At 40.8% G+C, this 17237-nt stretch overlaps 3 protein-coding genes across 4 annotated transcripts; 2 read left to right on the forward strand and 1 right to left on the reverse strand.

The window, feature by feature from the left end:
* Positions 1-2635: 2635 nt before the first annotated feature.
* LOC118425757 lies at positions 2636-6701 on the forward strand. 2 transcript variants are annotated; one of them, XM_035834823.1, is made up of 2 exons: positions 2636-2802; positions 3993-6263. In XM_035834823.1, exon 2 carries the CDS (start codon positions 4005-4007, stop codon positions 6171-6173), a length of 2169 nt encoding a protein of 722 aa, XP_035690716.1. In that variant the 5' UTR covers positions 2636-2802; positions 3993-4004; the 3' UTR covers positions 6174-6263. The 2 variants fall into 2 exon arrangements, with proteins under 2 accessions (XP_035690716.1, XP_035690717.1); XM_035834824.1 differs by lacking the exon at positions 2636-2802 and adding an exon at positions 3413-3506 and having other exon boundaries at positions 3993-6701.
* Positions 6702-6955: 254 nt separating this feature from the next.
* LOC118425759 (60S ribosomal protein L6-like) lies at positions 6956-13369 on the reverse strand. The gene is made up of 7 exons (XM_035834827.1): positions 13233-13369; positions 10864-11011; positions 10338-10434; positions 9467-9607; positions 8470-8521; positions 7835-8019; positions 6956-7167 (listed from the first exon to the last, which is right to left on the reverse strand). The coding sequence occupies exons 2-7, from the start codon at positions 11004-11006 to the stop codon at positions 7015-7017; spliced, it is 771 nt and encodes a 256-aa protein (XP_035690720.1). The 5' UTR covers positions 11007-11011; positions 13233-13369; the 3' UTR covers positions 6956-7014.
* On the forward strand, positions 13368-17159 carry LOC118425760 (INO80 complex subunit E-like). Its single transcript, XM_035834828.1, has 9 exons — positions 13368-13557; positions 13892-13971; positions 14479-14549; positions 14723-14775; positions 15045-15126; positions 15466-15571; positions 15783-15891; positions 16086-16227; positions 16787-17159. Exons 1-9 carry the CDS (start codon positions 13545-13547, stop codon positions 16893-16895), a joined length of 765 nt encoding a protein of 254 aa, XP_035690721.1. The 5' UTR covers positions 13368-13544; the 3' UTR covers positions 16896-17159.
* Positions 17160-17237: the final 78 nt, after the last annotated feature.

Genomic DNA, 17237 nt, shown 5'->3' on the forward strand with positions numbered 1-17237 from the left:
CCAGGGGTGGGTACCGGTACAAAACCGTTTTTTCTCATTGGATCGGTCGAGAAAAACACGGACCTGAAAAATTTCGGTGGACCGGATGTTGGACCGATTGATAAATGAAAAGCCATTCACACGTGTTGGGGCTTACCGGTCGATCGAGGAAAATAACAAAAGCGAAGTAGAGTATAGTCTTGCTTCTACCAAGTTTTATGGCTAATCGCACAGAGACAGATAGCCTTTGAAGTCGAATACTCCGGAAAACAGATCTCTTTTGACTTTATAGCGAAATGGACCATTGTTTTGAGTATCGTTCATTCACAAGTTTTCACATACTGAATCCGGTTCAGGTCCGGACCTGGGCCTGTTCCTCTGGACCTGAACCGGACCTGGATCATCTGTACCGGTACCCACCCTAACCTCAACTACAGGACATTGCCAACAGGAAGATGCTGTGAAGATGATCCTTAGTCAAACTGACAGAACATGCTCTGACCTCCCTAACGGCGCATGCCCTATCTTGTTGTGAATTCCCGCCGCATACTCCACGTCATCGCCAGTCATGTGCCACTGGCGTCACTAGTCCACAGGGCAAACGTCACTCTCTGACGGCTCCTGACGTCACTGGCGACGCATAGTTCCTATTTTAAGCCCAGCAAGCTTTACATAGCGTGGTGATAAAATAGCCGACCCGAGGCGTTTGAATTCTGCAGTTTTGTGTTACTCAGTTATGCAGACCTTAGCTTAGGACAGAGTGATGCAGTCGACCCCGGTTATGATGCATCCGTTACGTTGTTTCTATGTAGATGCAAATCTAAAGGCTTTGGCCACAAGCCATATTAATGTTTAACAGGGAAAACTACAAAGTAAAACGCAAAGAGGAATACCGGAAGCATAAAAATGCATACTAACATACGAGGTTTGAATATGAAGAGAGAGTGTCTAGAAAGCTCACAAAAAGTAGCATACTTTCATTGTGTGAAAAGGTTAAATTCTTCTTCATATAAAAATACATGTAGTACCCGGTGTAGCACGTAGAAGGAAGGTTAGAGACTGCAGTATCACCGTGTGCTCAAAACGTGCCCTATCCATCCAGCCAGGGGACTTTCTTATATATAGTGACTGCGTTTGAAACCACCAATCCGTCGGACAAACACTGCAACTTTATCCCTTGCCTTTCTATCATAGTAACAGATACAGAACGTAATCAAAAGTTAATTAATCATAAGTTACAACTGCAAAGACGTAACCACAGAAACAACATGCAGCTGTGAGTACAATGGAAATGAAAACCGAATGAAACAGCTAGTCTACTAAGGATTACTATAATTCGTTTCTACTGATGCTAGTGTTTTGAAAACTGGGAGTCGCTTGCTAAATGTGGCACAATGCTTCATCAAATTCAGTGCCTGAAGTACCTGTCTAATATATGATAACTTTCTTGTGACAAGTTGAGAGTTTGGAAAAATGAAATCTTGTCGAATGATGATAAACGGTAGTGTTGATCATGGCCTTGTCAGAAGTCCAGCCACTAAGCAGCTCCTCCTGGCGCCAAGTGTTATATTGCACAGTTAGATACTCTACACACTTAACAGAATTTCAAAAGGAAAAATGGAATCTATGGATTGATAAACACAAGCACCAAAGCACCAGTGCATCATATATATCAGTTTTAAGTCTTCCTGTTTTAAAACATAGGATTGGATGTGATAGATCTTACATATTTACATGGAATATACACTCGGCCACTTGCACTTCTGTTGGTATCATGCGAAAAAAAACCTATGACAATTGCGTTGTTTGGGAGATGTTATAGATGTTACCGTTCTTTATTATAAACATTCACATGGTTGAAAACGAAGTGAAATAAGACAAAAAAATTAAAACCCCTTTGCGAGCCTTTCGCGATTTCCCCATTCCCAGACAGATCGAAATTTGGCAATTTGGCGGTCGTCTTGGCCACTTTTCAGGTCGCGGCCGGGAACGGTACTGCAGCTTGGGCTCTGTTAGGGTACATACTCACGTCTTCTTAAAGGTGAAAATAGACAGGAATTGGGCGTAATGCCAGTAAACACTTCCATATACACATTCAGACCTCTTTATCTTAATTTAGATTGGCATTAGAGACTTGTAAAAACACAAATTGACATAAAAATGATAAATTGTTTGGCACCGTGCGAAGGATCATATAGCATAGTAACAGCGCCGCCTATATTCGGGTACAAATCATTTCGTGTATGTAATGAGCAGTTTAAGGATATATGTGAACATTATCCGCCTTTGTTTGACAACATTTGGCCTTTTACTCAACTGTACGTTCCTCCTCTGATATACTATCATCCGTACACAAGACCATGGTCTGGTGATAGATCAAGGGCTGGTTTACGGAATGCATGACCCGTTCGCAATTTGCCTCAAAGCTTTACGTTGACACAAGTCACCTTTTCGTAAAAGAAGAAAATACTTTACACCGTAAAGCACCTTAAATCTACAGTTTTAGACTGCCTGTATATACATGCTGTACCCATGCACTGTGACATCACAAAAGACAATGGGTATTCGTCTTTTTAATTGTTACGTTCCATGTTAACTTGTATAATGTTCTGGAACTGTCAATGGACACTTATGACGTAACAGAGTGTTCCGAATGTCACAATGCACTGTATGGTTTGTTTTCTTGACTGCGTGTTTGGTCGCGTCGAGCACACAGAGTTACGCATTTACTCTCATACGTGCGTGACAGACAAACATTTGTGAGAAGGAAAGATGTAACCATTTTCTCAGACAAAGTTGGGACATAAGTACAAGTATATTGAGGTAAGTAACGTTAATTTTCTAGGCAATGTTCTGTTTGCCTTTGAACGAGATAGCGGTTGAGGTCGCCATACACGGGGTTCGATCGACTCAGACACTAGACAATATTCTTTATATCAAGACTTAAATGATCATATTTGATATTCGCACGCTGAACAAAAAACAACAAAACATAACAGTGAATTTAAGCATTCTTGGACTCAAGAAAAATCTTCAAGCAATGTTTATTTTCTGTCCTTGGGGCCCACACGTGCACGGTGCACGGTGTAGTGTTCTAGAACATCTTTAGAGAATCATGCTCTTTCTAACCCTCACAAACTTTTATAGTTTCATCTTCTGGGTTCTTCCGTCTTTAATGCGCTTAATTACAGTTGAAAAAAATGTTACAACTTACAAAATTGTCGATTACATTTTTTCGGATCGAAAAAATCACTATCAAACGCACGTACTGGAACGTTTCGTTCCATTTTTGTCTACTAACAAGGGTATAAATTTTCAATATTGACGTCACGTTACAAATATTTCATAAATGAAAATTTTGGTTCAGAGCTATCATTTGAATTATTTTCCTGACATTTGAATTATTTTCCTGAATTACTTTCCTTTCTGTTTCCTGTGGCCGACATAAAAAAGACCATTCGTCGCAGTACTGTTGAAATAACGTGCTAACTTCTACCTTACTTTGACCTGTCCTTGGTGCTGAAACGGTATTCGTCCTTCTGTTGTGCTGAAATACAGCAGACATCTATCGGTTTTTATGTTATAAGAACCAGGTGTTGTCAGCACAAAAGATATGTCCTCTGTAAACCCTAGTTAAACTTTCTTCTTAGTATCTGATTTGAAGTTGCATGCTTTATAAGGACGATTGTATACAGAGCGAGAAATGCAATGCAAGTATGTCTACAAGAGATAGTTTAGCATTTAGCTATATTCTGAAGACTTCAATCACATGACCGTTCCCAAAATTAACGATTACTTAGATCCTTAAGGCCTTGTTGGTTAACTTCAACAAGTTATCTGGCGTATGAAGTAGTTATTAAAACGTTTAGCTCACATATTAAACTTCAAGCGACTCACGCCATTTCCTGGGGTGGTCTTGCATAACAGTCTACCTTCTGGCTTGACAAGACAAGTTTGTCTACACTATAACAAACTTAAGAAGAATAGTGACTGAACTTTTTTCTTCATCACAGCTTCTATCAGTGATGTCTGATGAGGGAAGCGTTGTCCAAGAAGCCGAGCATGCCGGGATATCCCGTATGCCCGTGTTTCCGGCCAGGCCCGTTGACATCTCGGCTGTCCGTCCGCGGAGGTGGCGGGAACCTAACTCCGACTGGCGCACCGTGGTCCGCCCGCCCACCACACCCAGCGGGGACTCCCCGTACGTCGCACCTGATCTCAGCGGACTGAAGATCACAGACGACAACTCTGCCAATGCCTTCCGCATTGACGTCAATCTGTTGAAACAGAAGCAGGAAGATGTGGCACCAGAGGAGGCTTCTAACGACATGTATACGATTACCAACGAGACAACAGGCACCCCACGCCACAGCATTAGCGATTCGTCCCTCCTAACGACTCCAGCATCTCCAAAAGCGCCAAAGCTAAAACCACAGCTTGGAGGAAAGAGCGGCACGCGTGGTCGAGCGGCTCGGCTGAGCACCTCGTCTTCTGCCGTCCCCGTGCGGGCGACGTTCCAGTATCCATACGCCTACGCACCATCAGGGAACGGGACGATACAGTACTCACCTGCAACACCTAGAAGGGATGACCCGCCGCGTCCTCCATCAAGACGGGGTCGCGATACAGCCGACAATAAGTTTTCATTCGGAGGTTTTAGGCAGCAAAACGGTTTCGTATATGTAGACCACGATGACAATGTCGTACATCCTCCGCCTTCTGCCGCCAAGCCAAGGTTCCGGCGTCCCCGCACGATGTACAAAGTTGCCGCCTGTCAGGATATGTCCGTCTACGTCAAGATCGCGACAGAGGGGCGCGAGTCGTCAACACCTAGCGCTGCTCCAGAAACAAGAAAAGAGCTCTTAGCTTCTGATACGCCTCCGGGTTATGCAGAAGTACTTAAAATTGAGCATGCAGAGCCCCACGGCAAGGATGCGAAAGAGAACACTCCAGGATACATCCTATTTGAGTCGGAAAGCGGGCCAACGTCTGAAACTGGGGAAGAGATTGAAAATCAGGCTACAAGCGTGCAAACTGTGTCAGAAGGAAATGGCAACAGTGAGGCAAATCGTAATAACTACTGGTGGGAGGAAAAGCCATACAGTCATGTGGCCGGGTTTGATCCGGACGAGTACATCCTTGATTTGTTTGACCAGGGAAGGATCACTGCTACTCAGAGGCGTCAGGCCTACAGTAGTGGTGTGGAGTTTCCAGATTCTGCCTACCACATCGAGCAGATGTTCGGACTGCATGGAGAGGAGAACGCCCTCTTCGTGGACGACAACGTTAACACTCCGGTTCATACAGTCAGGCAGTATTCGTTCGACGATCATGCTATGGACTTACTCGTAGGCGCTGGAAATACCCATCAAACTGTTGATGATATTATCTACTCCTACGAGCACGGTGGTTTGGGGAATGGAGGAACGGGGAACCGCCATGTCGAGAATGACGAGAGAGCTTGGTCCAAGCTTTTGGGCGACTTGACTGAAGTGGAGGGACTCCTGGAGTCAAGCGAGCCTGTCGCGACGAACGTTGTGGGTCGACAGAGCGGAAGGAAGAAGCAAAAGAAACAGAAAGGCAAGAAGAAAGGATCCAACAAGAAAAGACTGAATGGTGTACCGGAGAGAAGAAAATCAACAACGAAAAGCCCGAACCCATCTTTCAAGGAGATTGATTCAAGGGAGGTTTATGTGTCTCCAGAGTTGAACGAGTTGAAGCTAGCGCCGCCTGGCGAGACCCAGCTTACCGCCATGTACTCGGAGACGCCAGAGGAACGGCGCTACAGGGAGGTCCGAGACGTCAACAGGTACGTTACCATGATGGACAACAGAAAATCCATCCTCGACCAGTTTGGACCGGATCCCACCGGTAAAAAGAAGTGTAAGAAGCCTCGCCCGGTCTCGCGGCCACATGACCCCCTCAGCTCACAGTTGGACGGTACAGAAGGTATGTACGATGCTGACGACACTTTGGGAGGAGGGACCCACATGACGGAAAACACCCAGAACGCCATCGCGTTCCTGTACGGGGACAAGGAAGTGTTCGAGAGGCGTCCTTCCGGATACTTCGCAAAAGCAGCAGCTGACTCAGCCGTCTGTCAGTCTCCGGTATCCATGGCAACGGACGATATTGATGCTGACTTTGGAGGACCCGGGTATGATCCAGGTGAAGACTGGACAACCCTGGGTTGAGAGAATGTGGGTCAAGTTGTACCCACGCTGTGATCATCACGTGACATTTCATTGTAATGCGCTACTCAAGTCAAGATATACGTTTTATGTATCTTTATCACCGATACCTTTAGCTTGCTATGAGAACCTCCGTAACTTGACGTTGGTTCAGAGGTAACGTAGCATGCCAAATTGTAACAGAACACGTCTAAGTCATCATTGGGGCCCATATATACTGTACATTGTTTAGAGGTTACAGGCACATGTACCTTGTATATTTAACTACAACATGTACGATGTAGATAAATAAAAATTGACAATTGTCAGCGCTAATTTATTCCCTTCTTAAATCGTACCATATTGTATACGTTACACTGTGCAGTGCTGATTACATTTAGGCCAGGCAAATTTACTAAAACCTAGATTGCAGGAAAACCACTCAGTATCATTTTCTTGCACATTATCATTTCTTCCAACGAATTATTGGACTTACACGTGCTAATTACTATCACATAGCATTATACATCCACATCCACTGTATCCATTTGCAGAAAAGCAGTGTTCTATAATCAACAGAAGTCAGATAATATTGGTCTGTTTCTGATGGTGAATTGACCCACATCAATGTCATTCATGAAATAAAGTTTGTGTTAGGCTTTAAGGGAGCCTTCTGAAGCGTTAACACAGGAATTTAATGAACTGCATTTTTCATGGATGTGGTGAAACCCATGTTATTTATACTTGTATGAAATCTATCAGCAACTCATTACAACCTTTCACAAAAAAACACACGCACGAAAATCTCTCGTATTTCGATCTGGTTTTTATTGAATGTTTTTAGTCAGTACAGATAGCCGACATGTTAGAACACCATCTCGTGTGGGTATTGGCCGTTCTTGAGGGAGAAGGTGGAGCGCATGTAGCTCTTCAGGTGTTTCTCATTGGTGAGGAGTGGCAGGATCTGACTGTCCACTTTCACCTGGTCCTCCTTTCTCTCCTGACTCACAGAGTATTTCTGAGGGAGGAAAAACATTATGATTCAGTAACAATGCCTTACACACCAGGGCTCGAAATACTTTTTTTCTGCATACCTGCACTGGTGCAGGTAACATTGAAAATTACCTGCACCACTCTAAATTTAGGAAGTACAGATCATACTAAAATTGTTCAGAAATCATTGCTATTTTTTCTTTCATACTTTATAGGTGGTTACAGTCAATGCAGCTACTAACAATCCATACACACCTACATCATAGGACATTTATGTATAAAACCCAGTACATGGACCAGTGCAGTTTACACTAACCTGCATATGCAAGTGGTATTTTGAGCCCTGCACACCAACTTTTATCAAACAACACATGATTTATGTTTATGAAGGTTAGACATCCGATGTAAACAATGTTCAAATACAATTCAATCTCTATAACTGGATAAAAATGTAGATTTACTTCCGGATCATGTTTCGAGTGACATCCATCACTCTTCAGAGAACTCTTCTTCAATTGAATTGTACTGCCGGTTCAATTTATTGATGCTGAATAAGAGTGATGGATGTCACTCAAAACGTCAGTAAGTAAGTAGAAATTGAATTGTATTTGAACACATGATTTAACACTGTAACACTAACTAATCAAGTTTATTCAGAAACCTAATATTCAGAAAAAGTAGTGAAATGTCACCTCTTCCTCCGTGTCAAAGATCTCGCCCTCTTGGTGCTTGGGTTTCCTCAGCCTCTTGCGCTTGAAATACCGGTCATTCAGGCGGGAGGGGAGCTTCACACCGGAGATGTCGATCTTTGTCTTCGTGGCAATCACGTAGATCTGGTTGACGCGGCGCAGGGGGACAGCGTTGAGCTTGAACGGACCTGCAAAGAGCAAGAGGTCAAGTCACATCAGCACTGATCACATCTTCTACTACAGACATCAGAATGTTTTCCTTTATCATTGTAGATCCAATGAGCAGCCTACTTTGTAAACCCCCCACATTTAACTACCCATATATTTTTTTTCAATGAGATTATTCAAAGCAAGGTCACGAGGCCACTTCAAGGCAATTAACTGGGAAGTTGGAAAGTGTGCACGGAGATAGCGGTGGACATTTGTTTTGAAGGCTGATAAGTTGTAGACAGGGAGGGAAACAAGAGTCACCAACTGAGTTCCATAATTTTCTGTCCAGGGAAAGAAACTGTTGCTGTAGAAGAACTTCGAAACCGGCAATTGGACAGTACAGCAATGTGAGGTTGAAGAGAACCTTGATACCTATGATACTTTTCATACTGTAGAAATTTAAGTACAGAAAACAAAGAATTACGTACCAGTGACCAGAAGAAGACCAGACATTTTCAACTGCTTCAGGAAAATAACTTTCTGTGAAAGGCAAAAAATGATGTCATCAGTTACATGAAGATACCTGTCAGTGATTAAACAAGATTTTAATTCTAACACGCATTAATGAAAAATGTCAGTTCTAATGAGCATTGTCTACAAATGTTTTCACAGAAATATGTCTAAAGACTCTATGGAAGATTTAAATCATGTAAGTACTAGTAGTGTTGTGCCCAGAATTTAACCTGGACCTGAATCCAGTCCTTAACATGAGTTCAGTTACACAGCACTAAATGGTAGTTTGTGTGTGGTCCTGCGTTATATATGGGTTAACTGTGGCAACACCTGTTAGAGCCATGCTCACGGTAAACAAGCAGAGCTATCTTAGTGTTGCCTAGAAAATTATCTTGCTACCAGTCTATCAATCTCCATAATTTAGTATACAGGACTGAGAAAGTGGGTAGCACAACTGTTTATTCAACACAGTTATTATCTATCATCTCTTCTATTCACTTTGTTTAAGTTACCTTAGTTGACCTTTGTTATTTTCCTGCTTACAAATGGTATAGGCTTTGTTTCTTACATTTCATTTTATTCAATTATTGTACGTGTATTGTGACAGACTCGAGGAAGAATAGTGAAAAGATATCAGGGCTCGAAATACTTGCACTAGTGCAGGTAACACTGAAAATAACCTGCACCGGACAAATTTTACCAGCACCACTCTAAATTCAAGAAGTATGGATCATACTAAAACTGTTTAGGAACCATTGCTATTATTAATTCTTTTATACTCTCTAGGCAGTAACAGTCAATTCAGCTAATAACAATCCACATACACCTACATCATATGAAATTTATGTATAAAACCCAGTACATGGACCAGTGCAGTTAGGTGCACTAACCTGCATGTGAAGGTGGTATTTCAAGCCCTGAGATCCAAATAAAAGAAACAAATAAGCAGCAAAATCAATGGTTATGAGTTACCTTTCCCTTATGCCTGCCTGACACCAAGATCAAGACAGTGCCAGGTGTGATGGAAGGGCGCAGCTTCTTCTTGTGCTGGGAGAAGGGCTTCTTGTTGCTGCGAAGTTTGCGGGGGACGTCCTCTGTAGGGTAGTACTTCGGCTGTGGGGATTCAAAAGCACATGGATGAATCAAGGAGGTTGAAAGAGGGGACCCCCTTTCAACCTCCTTGGATGAATAAACTGAATGACAATGCATACATTTGATTGTCAGAAATGACTTCACCGTTTGTTGAAGGTTCCGGTTCGAAATTTGTTTTGACCAGATGGAGTAAGTAATCCATTAAAATAAGACTCAATCATAGGTCGCCACCTGAGTTTTGGCTCTCAATATTTTGGCTAAAAAAATTGATTTTAATTTTTATTGATATTTTTTTACCAAAAATGACACTTCTACAAAAATCCACTAAGTCTGTTGGTCAGCCCTTCTATCGGAAACTTTAAATTGTCTGAAAACCGATGTTTTGAGAGAACTAGCGCTTTTCCGAGAGACAGTCAAATCGGCCCAAAATCGTAACTAAAAAAACAACAACTCTGAACCGAGACCTATTACGGTAACATGTCAAAGTTCATGGCATCCAACACATGAACAAAAAACATTGTATAATACTAAACTTTGTTCTAACACAAAACATTATTTTCCTTAGCATTGTACTATGATTACTACCAACACAGATAGCTTCTATGAATACATCAGGACATATGTTAAGCATCGTCTAGACAATGACTGTTTAAAAGTTAGGGGCCTTCAGCATTGATTACATGCATGTATGTTTGATTCAAACCAGCATTGTGCTATATATCAAAATTATTATAAATATGACAGTACATACCGTCCTGCTGACTGGGACCTTTCTGGTGCCTCCGTTCTTGTCACCACCAATGTCTTTGTTGACGAACCGGGTGTTTTTCTTGGTTTCTGTCTTAGCCCTAGATTTAAGAATAAAAAAGGTTATATAAATCACATGGGAATGGAAAAACATTAAGAGAATTAGCAACCATTCCAGTATAATTATGAGCATTCATTAAGGCCGTGGCCTGGCTGCAGTACTGGCACGGAACGCTATGATGATGATGAGCATTCATTGTGAACACACTGGATTACTGTGGGTGGTAGTGAAAATGCAGTTTAAGACATGCACATGTTTTTTTCTCGCAGTTTTACAGTGGGAGGAAGGATTATACATCAGTAGTAATAAATCACAAATGCGTATTCTCAGTATCATGAATTCACTGCAAAAACTAAACAAACCTAAATAAAAGTTTCAAGATTTATCCCCACCTCTCAAACTAAATATACGACACTTCTGGTGCCATAAATGAAATAATCATTCAACTTATAAGGACTAAGATACTTACCTAGGCTTTTTCAGGGCCTTCTTGATGCGCTCATACATGAAGGTCTTGGCCCACATCTTAGAGCGGCTGTTGCGGCCAACCCCCTTGATGAGGGTGGCATTGCGGGAGCAGTGCTTCGTCGCCTTCTTTTTCTTGTCCGGCATCTTGACTACAATACAGTAACACATGAAAATAAATCACTAAAATATATTTTTGTTTGTTTGTTTGAACCTTTATTTATTCATTAATATATATTTCATTAATAATATTTACGTTAACATTATATTGCCTTTATTTGGCTGTTTTATACACAATGATTTCACATATGCAGCTAACCTGAGTTGTAACGTTTCTTCTATGTTACTGTTGGAACTTTAGAAGAAACTTTAAAAAGACTAGTTTGGCACACGACGATTTCCTTGAGTAGAGCAAGGACGTTACATCAGAAGGACTGTGGACGTAGTTAACACCCCGCTGCGCCCATTGTTTCGCCGTGCGAAATCCCGCTGCCTTTCTTTGTGCCCGCCCCGCCGCGGTATTTCTTTGTATAGAACGTCCGGTGCGGGCTTTCGCGGGGTTTTGCTGGAAATTACATATTAATGAGCAACGCTATGACGTCAGATAGCCCGAGCCGTCCCGAGGGCTCGCTCGGAATCCAGCTGTTTTCCGACTATTTCCTTATTTGGGGAGCGTTTCTGTCATGCGCAGAAGTCTGCATCTTTTAGAGACAGAAATGGCGGACATTTTGGTGTTTATCTGATCGTCGTAGGACAATCATGGGTGAGTTTACGGACTTTTTCGTCCAAATGTCTTCATATTCTCGGCCGCTAAATATGTAAGAAAATGCACAGATTTATGCTGCTATAACATAGTTTCGCAACTTTTCCTGTTTTAGCGAAACCTTTTTAATGAAAGTACGAACCCATTTTTTTGCATTCCTGCGTTGTTTTGATCAGATCTCGGCTCATTTTTTCAGATCGCGGAGCTCAAACTTTGCTCACAGTGTAACAAAATGCCGTAGATGGCCTTCCTCCGTGAACCAACAAAGTGGTGGGAGGGGGAAAAGTCCGTACTTTTTGGGGATCGTCGGGGAACTTCTGAAGCTAAAATCGTTTGCTACATGCTGGAATACGCGGAGACATGTGCGGACAAGTTCATTTTAATTTGTTTATGTAACGTTAACGTTGTACATCTAGGTTCCCAATCTTATCGAGTCCATGTTTGTGCATTTTCAGGTCGCAAACTGCTGGGGAAGGGAAGGCCACTCAATCGACGTCATGGAGCATACAGCTTTGCCGAAAAGGCCACATAGTCTGAATAAAAAAATTCACGCAACTGAAGCAAGAGTAGTAATCATCGTGTTCTATTTTTATAAACTGTAACGTTATTTCTAAATAGAGTAAGTAACGGTTATATCTTGTAAATCTCCGAGTCGGTATCAGACTTGACGGTAGCGATGAATAAAGATCCCCCCTCCCCACCGTTTATTTATTTCCGCTACGCAAGCACACTTGCGCTACGCAAGCAAAGTATGAACAAGGACGTTAAATATTGTTATGAACGGGTCTTGAAGGTAAGATTTTTTTTTATAAGGATGCTCTTAAAATACAAAATTGTTTTTAAGATAAACTTCTAACATTAAGTCTGGTGTGTCACTGTCAATTATTGTGCCAGTAAAGTCAGCTATAAACCGTTACGTATTGCAAGTAAACGTGTTACTGCTATTGCTAGTTCTGCGCTGTTTGCATGACATCCAGCTGTCTCCAATTCTGCAAGAACTTCAAAATATCACTCAAAACCAAGGTCTAACCCAAGTCATCGCCATTATAGTGAATTTGTGTTACAATAGAGGGATGCTTGTGGAAGCCTGGAATCTATGCAAATCAGGGGTAATTCATATCTAGGTGCCAATTGCTCTCTTCACACATGAATCGAAGCTTGATGAATAGGCACTGAGTTTGAGCTCAGTCCTTCTGATGTAACGTCCTTGAGTAGAGAAGGTATTTTCCTTTTAACGAGAAGACTTTCGCCAAGGCGTGAACATGGTGCAATGAAGAAAAGAAACATGGGATTCAGAAAATTCGATGCGAAAACTTTAAACAGCAATCTTGTAACTGTTCATAAGGTGTCACAATATTGGTTCGAGAGACAACGTGATCACCCAGCACCATTTCATGGAGGCCGCCATCTTTGATAGGTTTTTATGGCAACAATCGCTATATCGGCGGCATTTTTACCCCATGGAATGTCACATTATCAACAAAATACTCGTGGTAAAGTTATCCACAAACACCTATCTAACAAAGTACTGAGTATCTTTTACTGATGGTTTACTATTGCTGAGAAATTTATCAGATTGTGTGGCATGTCACTACAAATGCAACCATTACCTTTCAGCCACTGCTGCAAAGAGGAGGAACATCCGGGGATTTCACCCTAACCAACATTTTCATGACGTCACTGCTACACGTGTTTTGGTGACGTTGAGGTCACTACACACAACAGGAAAAGGTCATCGTCATTCTTGCAAGATTTCGTCGTATTGGTCTTCTTGAACGTCGTTTTCTACGATTTTGTGACATGTTGGAATAGTTTACACAACAGGGAAGTACAAGCATTTGTTATGTGAGGCTTTGCGATTACGTTTCTCTTTGTGACGACTAAAGCTCAGTATCAAAAGGGACGGAAAGAGTACGACAAGTATGCCAGTTTCAGGTACGCGTTCTTTGTTTGTGTTTTGTACAAAAATTCCTACCTCTAGAGTAGATTAGAGTAAGACTGAGTAGACTGACACAGGACAAATTATGCATTGTACGAAAAACTATATTTTATAATTTTGAGCGATGCGTTCGCTTATTGATAAAAAGAGTAGCTACTGTTAGCATGAAAGTTCATCTGTTGGTAAATGACAATGTAATATTAAACAATCGTCATGTGATTGTTTAGACATTCCAGATAGACATGAAGTAAGACTTCTTTATATCAATGATCCTAACCTTAAGAATGTTTTGGACTTGTCTAATTTCTTAAATGCCTCTGCCCATCTCAGCTGAAAATTCTCAAGAGGACCAGGTCAACTATAGACATAAGTACAAGAACTTGAAACGGAAGCTGAAGTTCCTGGTCTGTGTAAGTCAACCAGCCCAAATAAAGATGCTGGAAGCTGTTGTTACGTTTTCTATCCGTAATCCATAGGTGTTACTGTAAATTCAGTTACTTTTGTGGCAGTTATATTTCATTGTAGGAGGGTACTAAGTACTATCTCATTTGAAATTTAAAGTACTACTTTAAATGAGATTTTTGTGGTGTTTTGAATTCATGGCTGAAACAATTCTGTAGTACATTATGGTCATATTTGCTGTCAGCACGAAAATAACACCACTGATATTTTCAAGGATGTAGTTAGTATCTTGTTTGCAAAACTGATATAGGGTAGGCTACAACTTTTGTAAAGTTGATGTAAAATCATCAATCATGAACTCCTCTGATACTTGTTATTGTTCAATCTTTTACTGTTTATCATTATGAATCACATTTAAATGTGGAGTATTTTCTATGAAGCACTCAAACTTTTTATAACATACATTATTTCAGTGGCTTTTTTTTTATAACATTGGTGACAATCTTTTTTTCTAGGAACAAGAATGTTTCCAAGAAGAACTCAGAAAATCACAGAGGAAACTACTGAAGATCAACAGAGATAAAAGGTGTGGAAAATAAATACAATAACATTTTACTCCTGCTCCACTCTATAATTCTTCATAACAAGAACAACACCAGAGGCAAATCTTGTTCTTCATCTGTTGGTATTTGTAAATGATTAATATTCTACCTTTTTATTATTTAATATAGGTAATTTTGCCTTTGTTTTTATTTACAGCTTCCTTTTGGATAGACTGTTGCAGTATGAATGTATTGACCAGTCATCATCAGGTATGTGTTACCTGTTGTGTGTTTGTGTGCTATCATGCTATGAATATAAAATCTAGTGAGGCACCAACTTTATATGATATTAAAGATAGAAGACACAGTGTTTTGTGGTAGTGATATGGTTGTTACAAGCGTTCTTTTTAGACATCTTGAGCAAGTAATAATGAATAAACATAATGTCAACTTGGGAGCTGAGCATACTTGTACACTTTGTTTTTCAGTTGTGTAACTGTAAGTTTATCCCATGTTTTTTTCTTCCACACATATATCAGACTCAGAAGAAACTGCATCATCTGATAATGCTAGTGACACAGAAGGACAGAAGGTTACAGGGACTGAAGGTTCCAAACACAAGTGAGTGACTCTAATTTGTGACATTGTATCATAGATGTACCATTTGCTTGCTTACTGGCTAATATCATTAGCTTTGCCCTTCTTGATTCTTGATAGCTCCCCATACTAGGTGCCCCTTACATTCCTGTCGCCCATTGCTTGGATTGTGTTGTCTAACTCAAGGCCAGCATCCTTCTTAAGGGTGTATTTTTAGATTGTTGCTGGTCTTCCTGGCTTCCTCTTTCCATAAACTATCTAATGTTTTGCACTTGGCAGAAATGGAACTGTCTACTTTATCACACTACCCTTGCAAACTGAAACACAATCTTGATAATTTACAAAAATGTTGTACATTTTCAGGAAGAAGACAGCCCCTTATGCTCCCATGTTTAACCCCAGCACCATGTCGGGCATGTTCGGACCCTTGGGATACCCACAGACTGGTGCCATGACACAACCCATGATGGTAACTCCACTTTTTCTCTTTTTCATTCTTCGTTTTATTGTTTATCATTGTGGGGGTGAACAGATACCTGTTCTGTTGTTCACACCTGCATGACATTGATGAAAGGAGGCATACAGCTGGTCTTTCCATTTTTTCTACTGTTGCACACAATTTTCAGGCATTTTTAATACCTTCCTTGACATATCAGTACTACTGTTCATGGCCCATACAGGCTCCGACCATGGCTGGATTTGCAGGCTATTTCCCCTCGGCACAGAGAGTTAAGAGTGAGAGTCCAGGGCCAGGCAGACCAAGGAAACAACAACAGAGACCCAAGAAATGTAAGCTAACTGGAAACGATTTCTAGTATTATATTACATGTAATTGTTTACTTTTGATAATTCAATATTTTTCATTTGTTTTCTTTTTAGGAAACTAGTTCTAGTATATAGCTATTAGGGTAAACAATTGTACTACTTGTGCTATCATTATTGTGATTGTGTTCTTGACTGTACAATGTACTACCCTTTTTTAGCCTCAACTAAGTCTAGCAAATCAAAAGCGGCCAAAGAACATGGTGACTCCAAGGGACAGTTGTCATCCTTACAAATGCCTGGGCCGCCCTCTGCCACTGTGCCACATGAACTCTTTAGTGGGGGCACTGGGAATCCAGAAAGGTGGGTAAAACATACTTGATCCCTGTTATTCCTGTTATAAACCCACTGTGAACCATGTGATCACAACTACTCAAACCCCCCTATTATAGTAGACTAGTCCTGTTACAATTCCCATTTGAGGAACAACATCGAGAAATTACATAATGTTTACCTTCACATAGGCTAGCCTAACAAACTACTGCTCAGTTTATTCTTACTCATACTGAAATTTTGTATATAATGACCAGGCAGGTTCTTTGGCTCTCTCCTAGTCTTAGTTACAAGTTGCTACATTACTAGTATGTTATCACAATGAGCCACAAGGTGTCTGATACACTTCTGGTAATCATCGACTTTATTTGTTTTGGAGAGAAAAAAGAATTGGAGCCAAAACAATATGTTCCCTTCCATGAAGGTTTCCATGAAGGGTAAATATAAAAAATGCTTTGCATTCTATCACAACAAAGAAGTCCTACAGAATTATCAGCCGTTTTCAGAGAAGTGCAGGTCATTTAATGTTGTAGCATCAGTGACATTTTCCCTCACATTGAGATCTCTCTGCCTCTTTTACCATTACCAGTGAGCCAGACGCACCGATGGATGAGTCCATGTCATCACAGAGTTTACCAAGTGACTTGGACGATGCTTATGATGGTGACGACAACTTAGTCATTGACATACCAGAGTAAAACTTACTGGAAAGATATAACGTCGTCACATCCAATGGTAATAATGATTAGCCAAGATCATTATAAGACATTATTCGTTTAACCTTAATGTAGGCTTCTTTGACCTTTCTCACACAGTGGTATACGTCAATGGGCAATGGCTAAAAGTGAGAAGTAAATCATGTTAAAGCAGACTTTAACATTGATATGAAATGTACTTGCATCAAGTGGTCAGCAATTTTTGTTGTACAGTGAAGTTAATAAAAATATTACACTAAGACTTCTCCCATCCACCTGACTACTGTGCATATCATTTGAATTTATCATATCGTAATGAAAGTTTCTCTCTTATTGTAAATACTT

Source organism: Branchiostoma floridae, chromosome 11, assembly GCF_000003815.2.
Source record: "Branchiostoma floridae strain S238N-H82 chromosome 11, Bfl_VNyyK, whole genome shotgun sequence".
NCBI classification, from domain to species: domain Eukaryota; kingdom Metazoa; phylum Chordata; class Leptocardii; order Amphioxiformes; family Branchiostomatidae; genus Branchiostoma; species Branchiostoma floridae.

What these genes read in the sequence shown, in the direction of transcription:
- LOC118425757 (XM_035834823.1), top strand. Translation starts at nt 4,005, where the DNA reads ATGTCTGATGAGGGAAGCGTTGTCCAAGAAGCCGAGCATGCCGGGATA.
- LOC118425759 (XM_035834827.1), bottom strand. Translation starts at nt 11,006, where the DNA reads ATGCCGGACAAGAAAAAGAAGGCGACGAAGCACTGCTCCCGCAATGCC. An exon ending in CAGGCAGGCATAAGGGAAAG is followed by an intron (nt 8,522 to 9,466) that starts GTAACTCATAAC and finishes TGCCTTTCACAG; the next exon opens with AAAGTTATTTTCCTGAAGCA. An exon ending in TCTTTGACACGGAGGAAGAG is followed by an intron (nt 7,168 to 7,834) that starts GTGACATTTCAC and finishes TTCCTCCCTCAG; the next exon opens with AAATACTCTGTGAGTCAGGA.
- LOC118425760 (XM_035834828.1), top strand. An exon ending in TATTGACCAGTCATCATCAG is followed by an intron (nt 14,776 to 15,044) that starts GTATGTGTTACC and finishes CACATATATCAG; the next exon opens with ACTCAGAAGAAACTGCATCA. An exon ending in ACAACAGAGACCCAAGAAAT is followed by an intron (nt 15,892 to 16,085) that starts GTAAGCTAACTG and finishes ACCCTTTTTTAG; the next exon opens with CCTCAACTAAGTCTAGCAAA.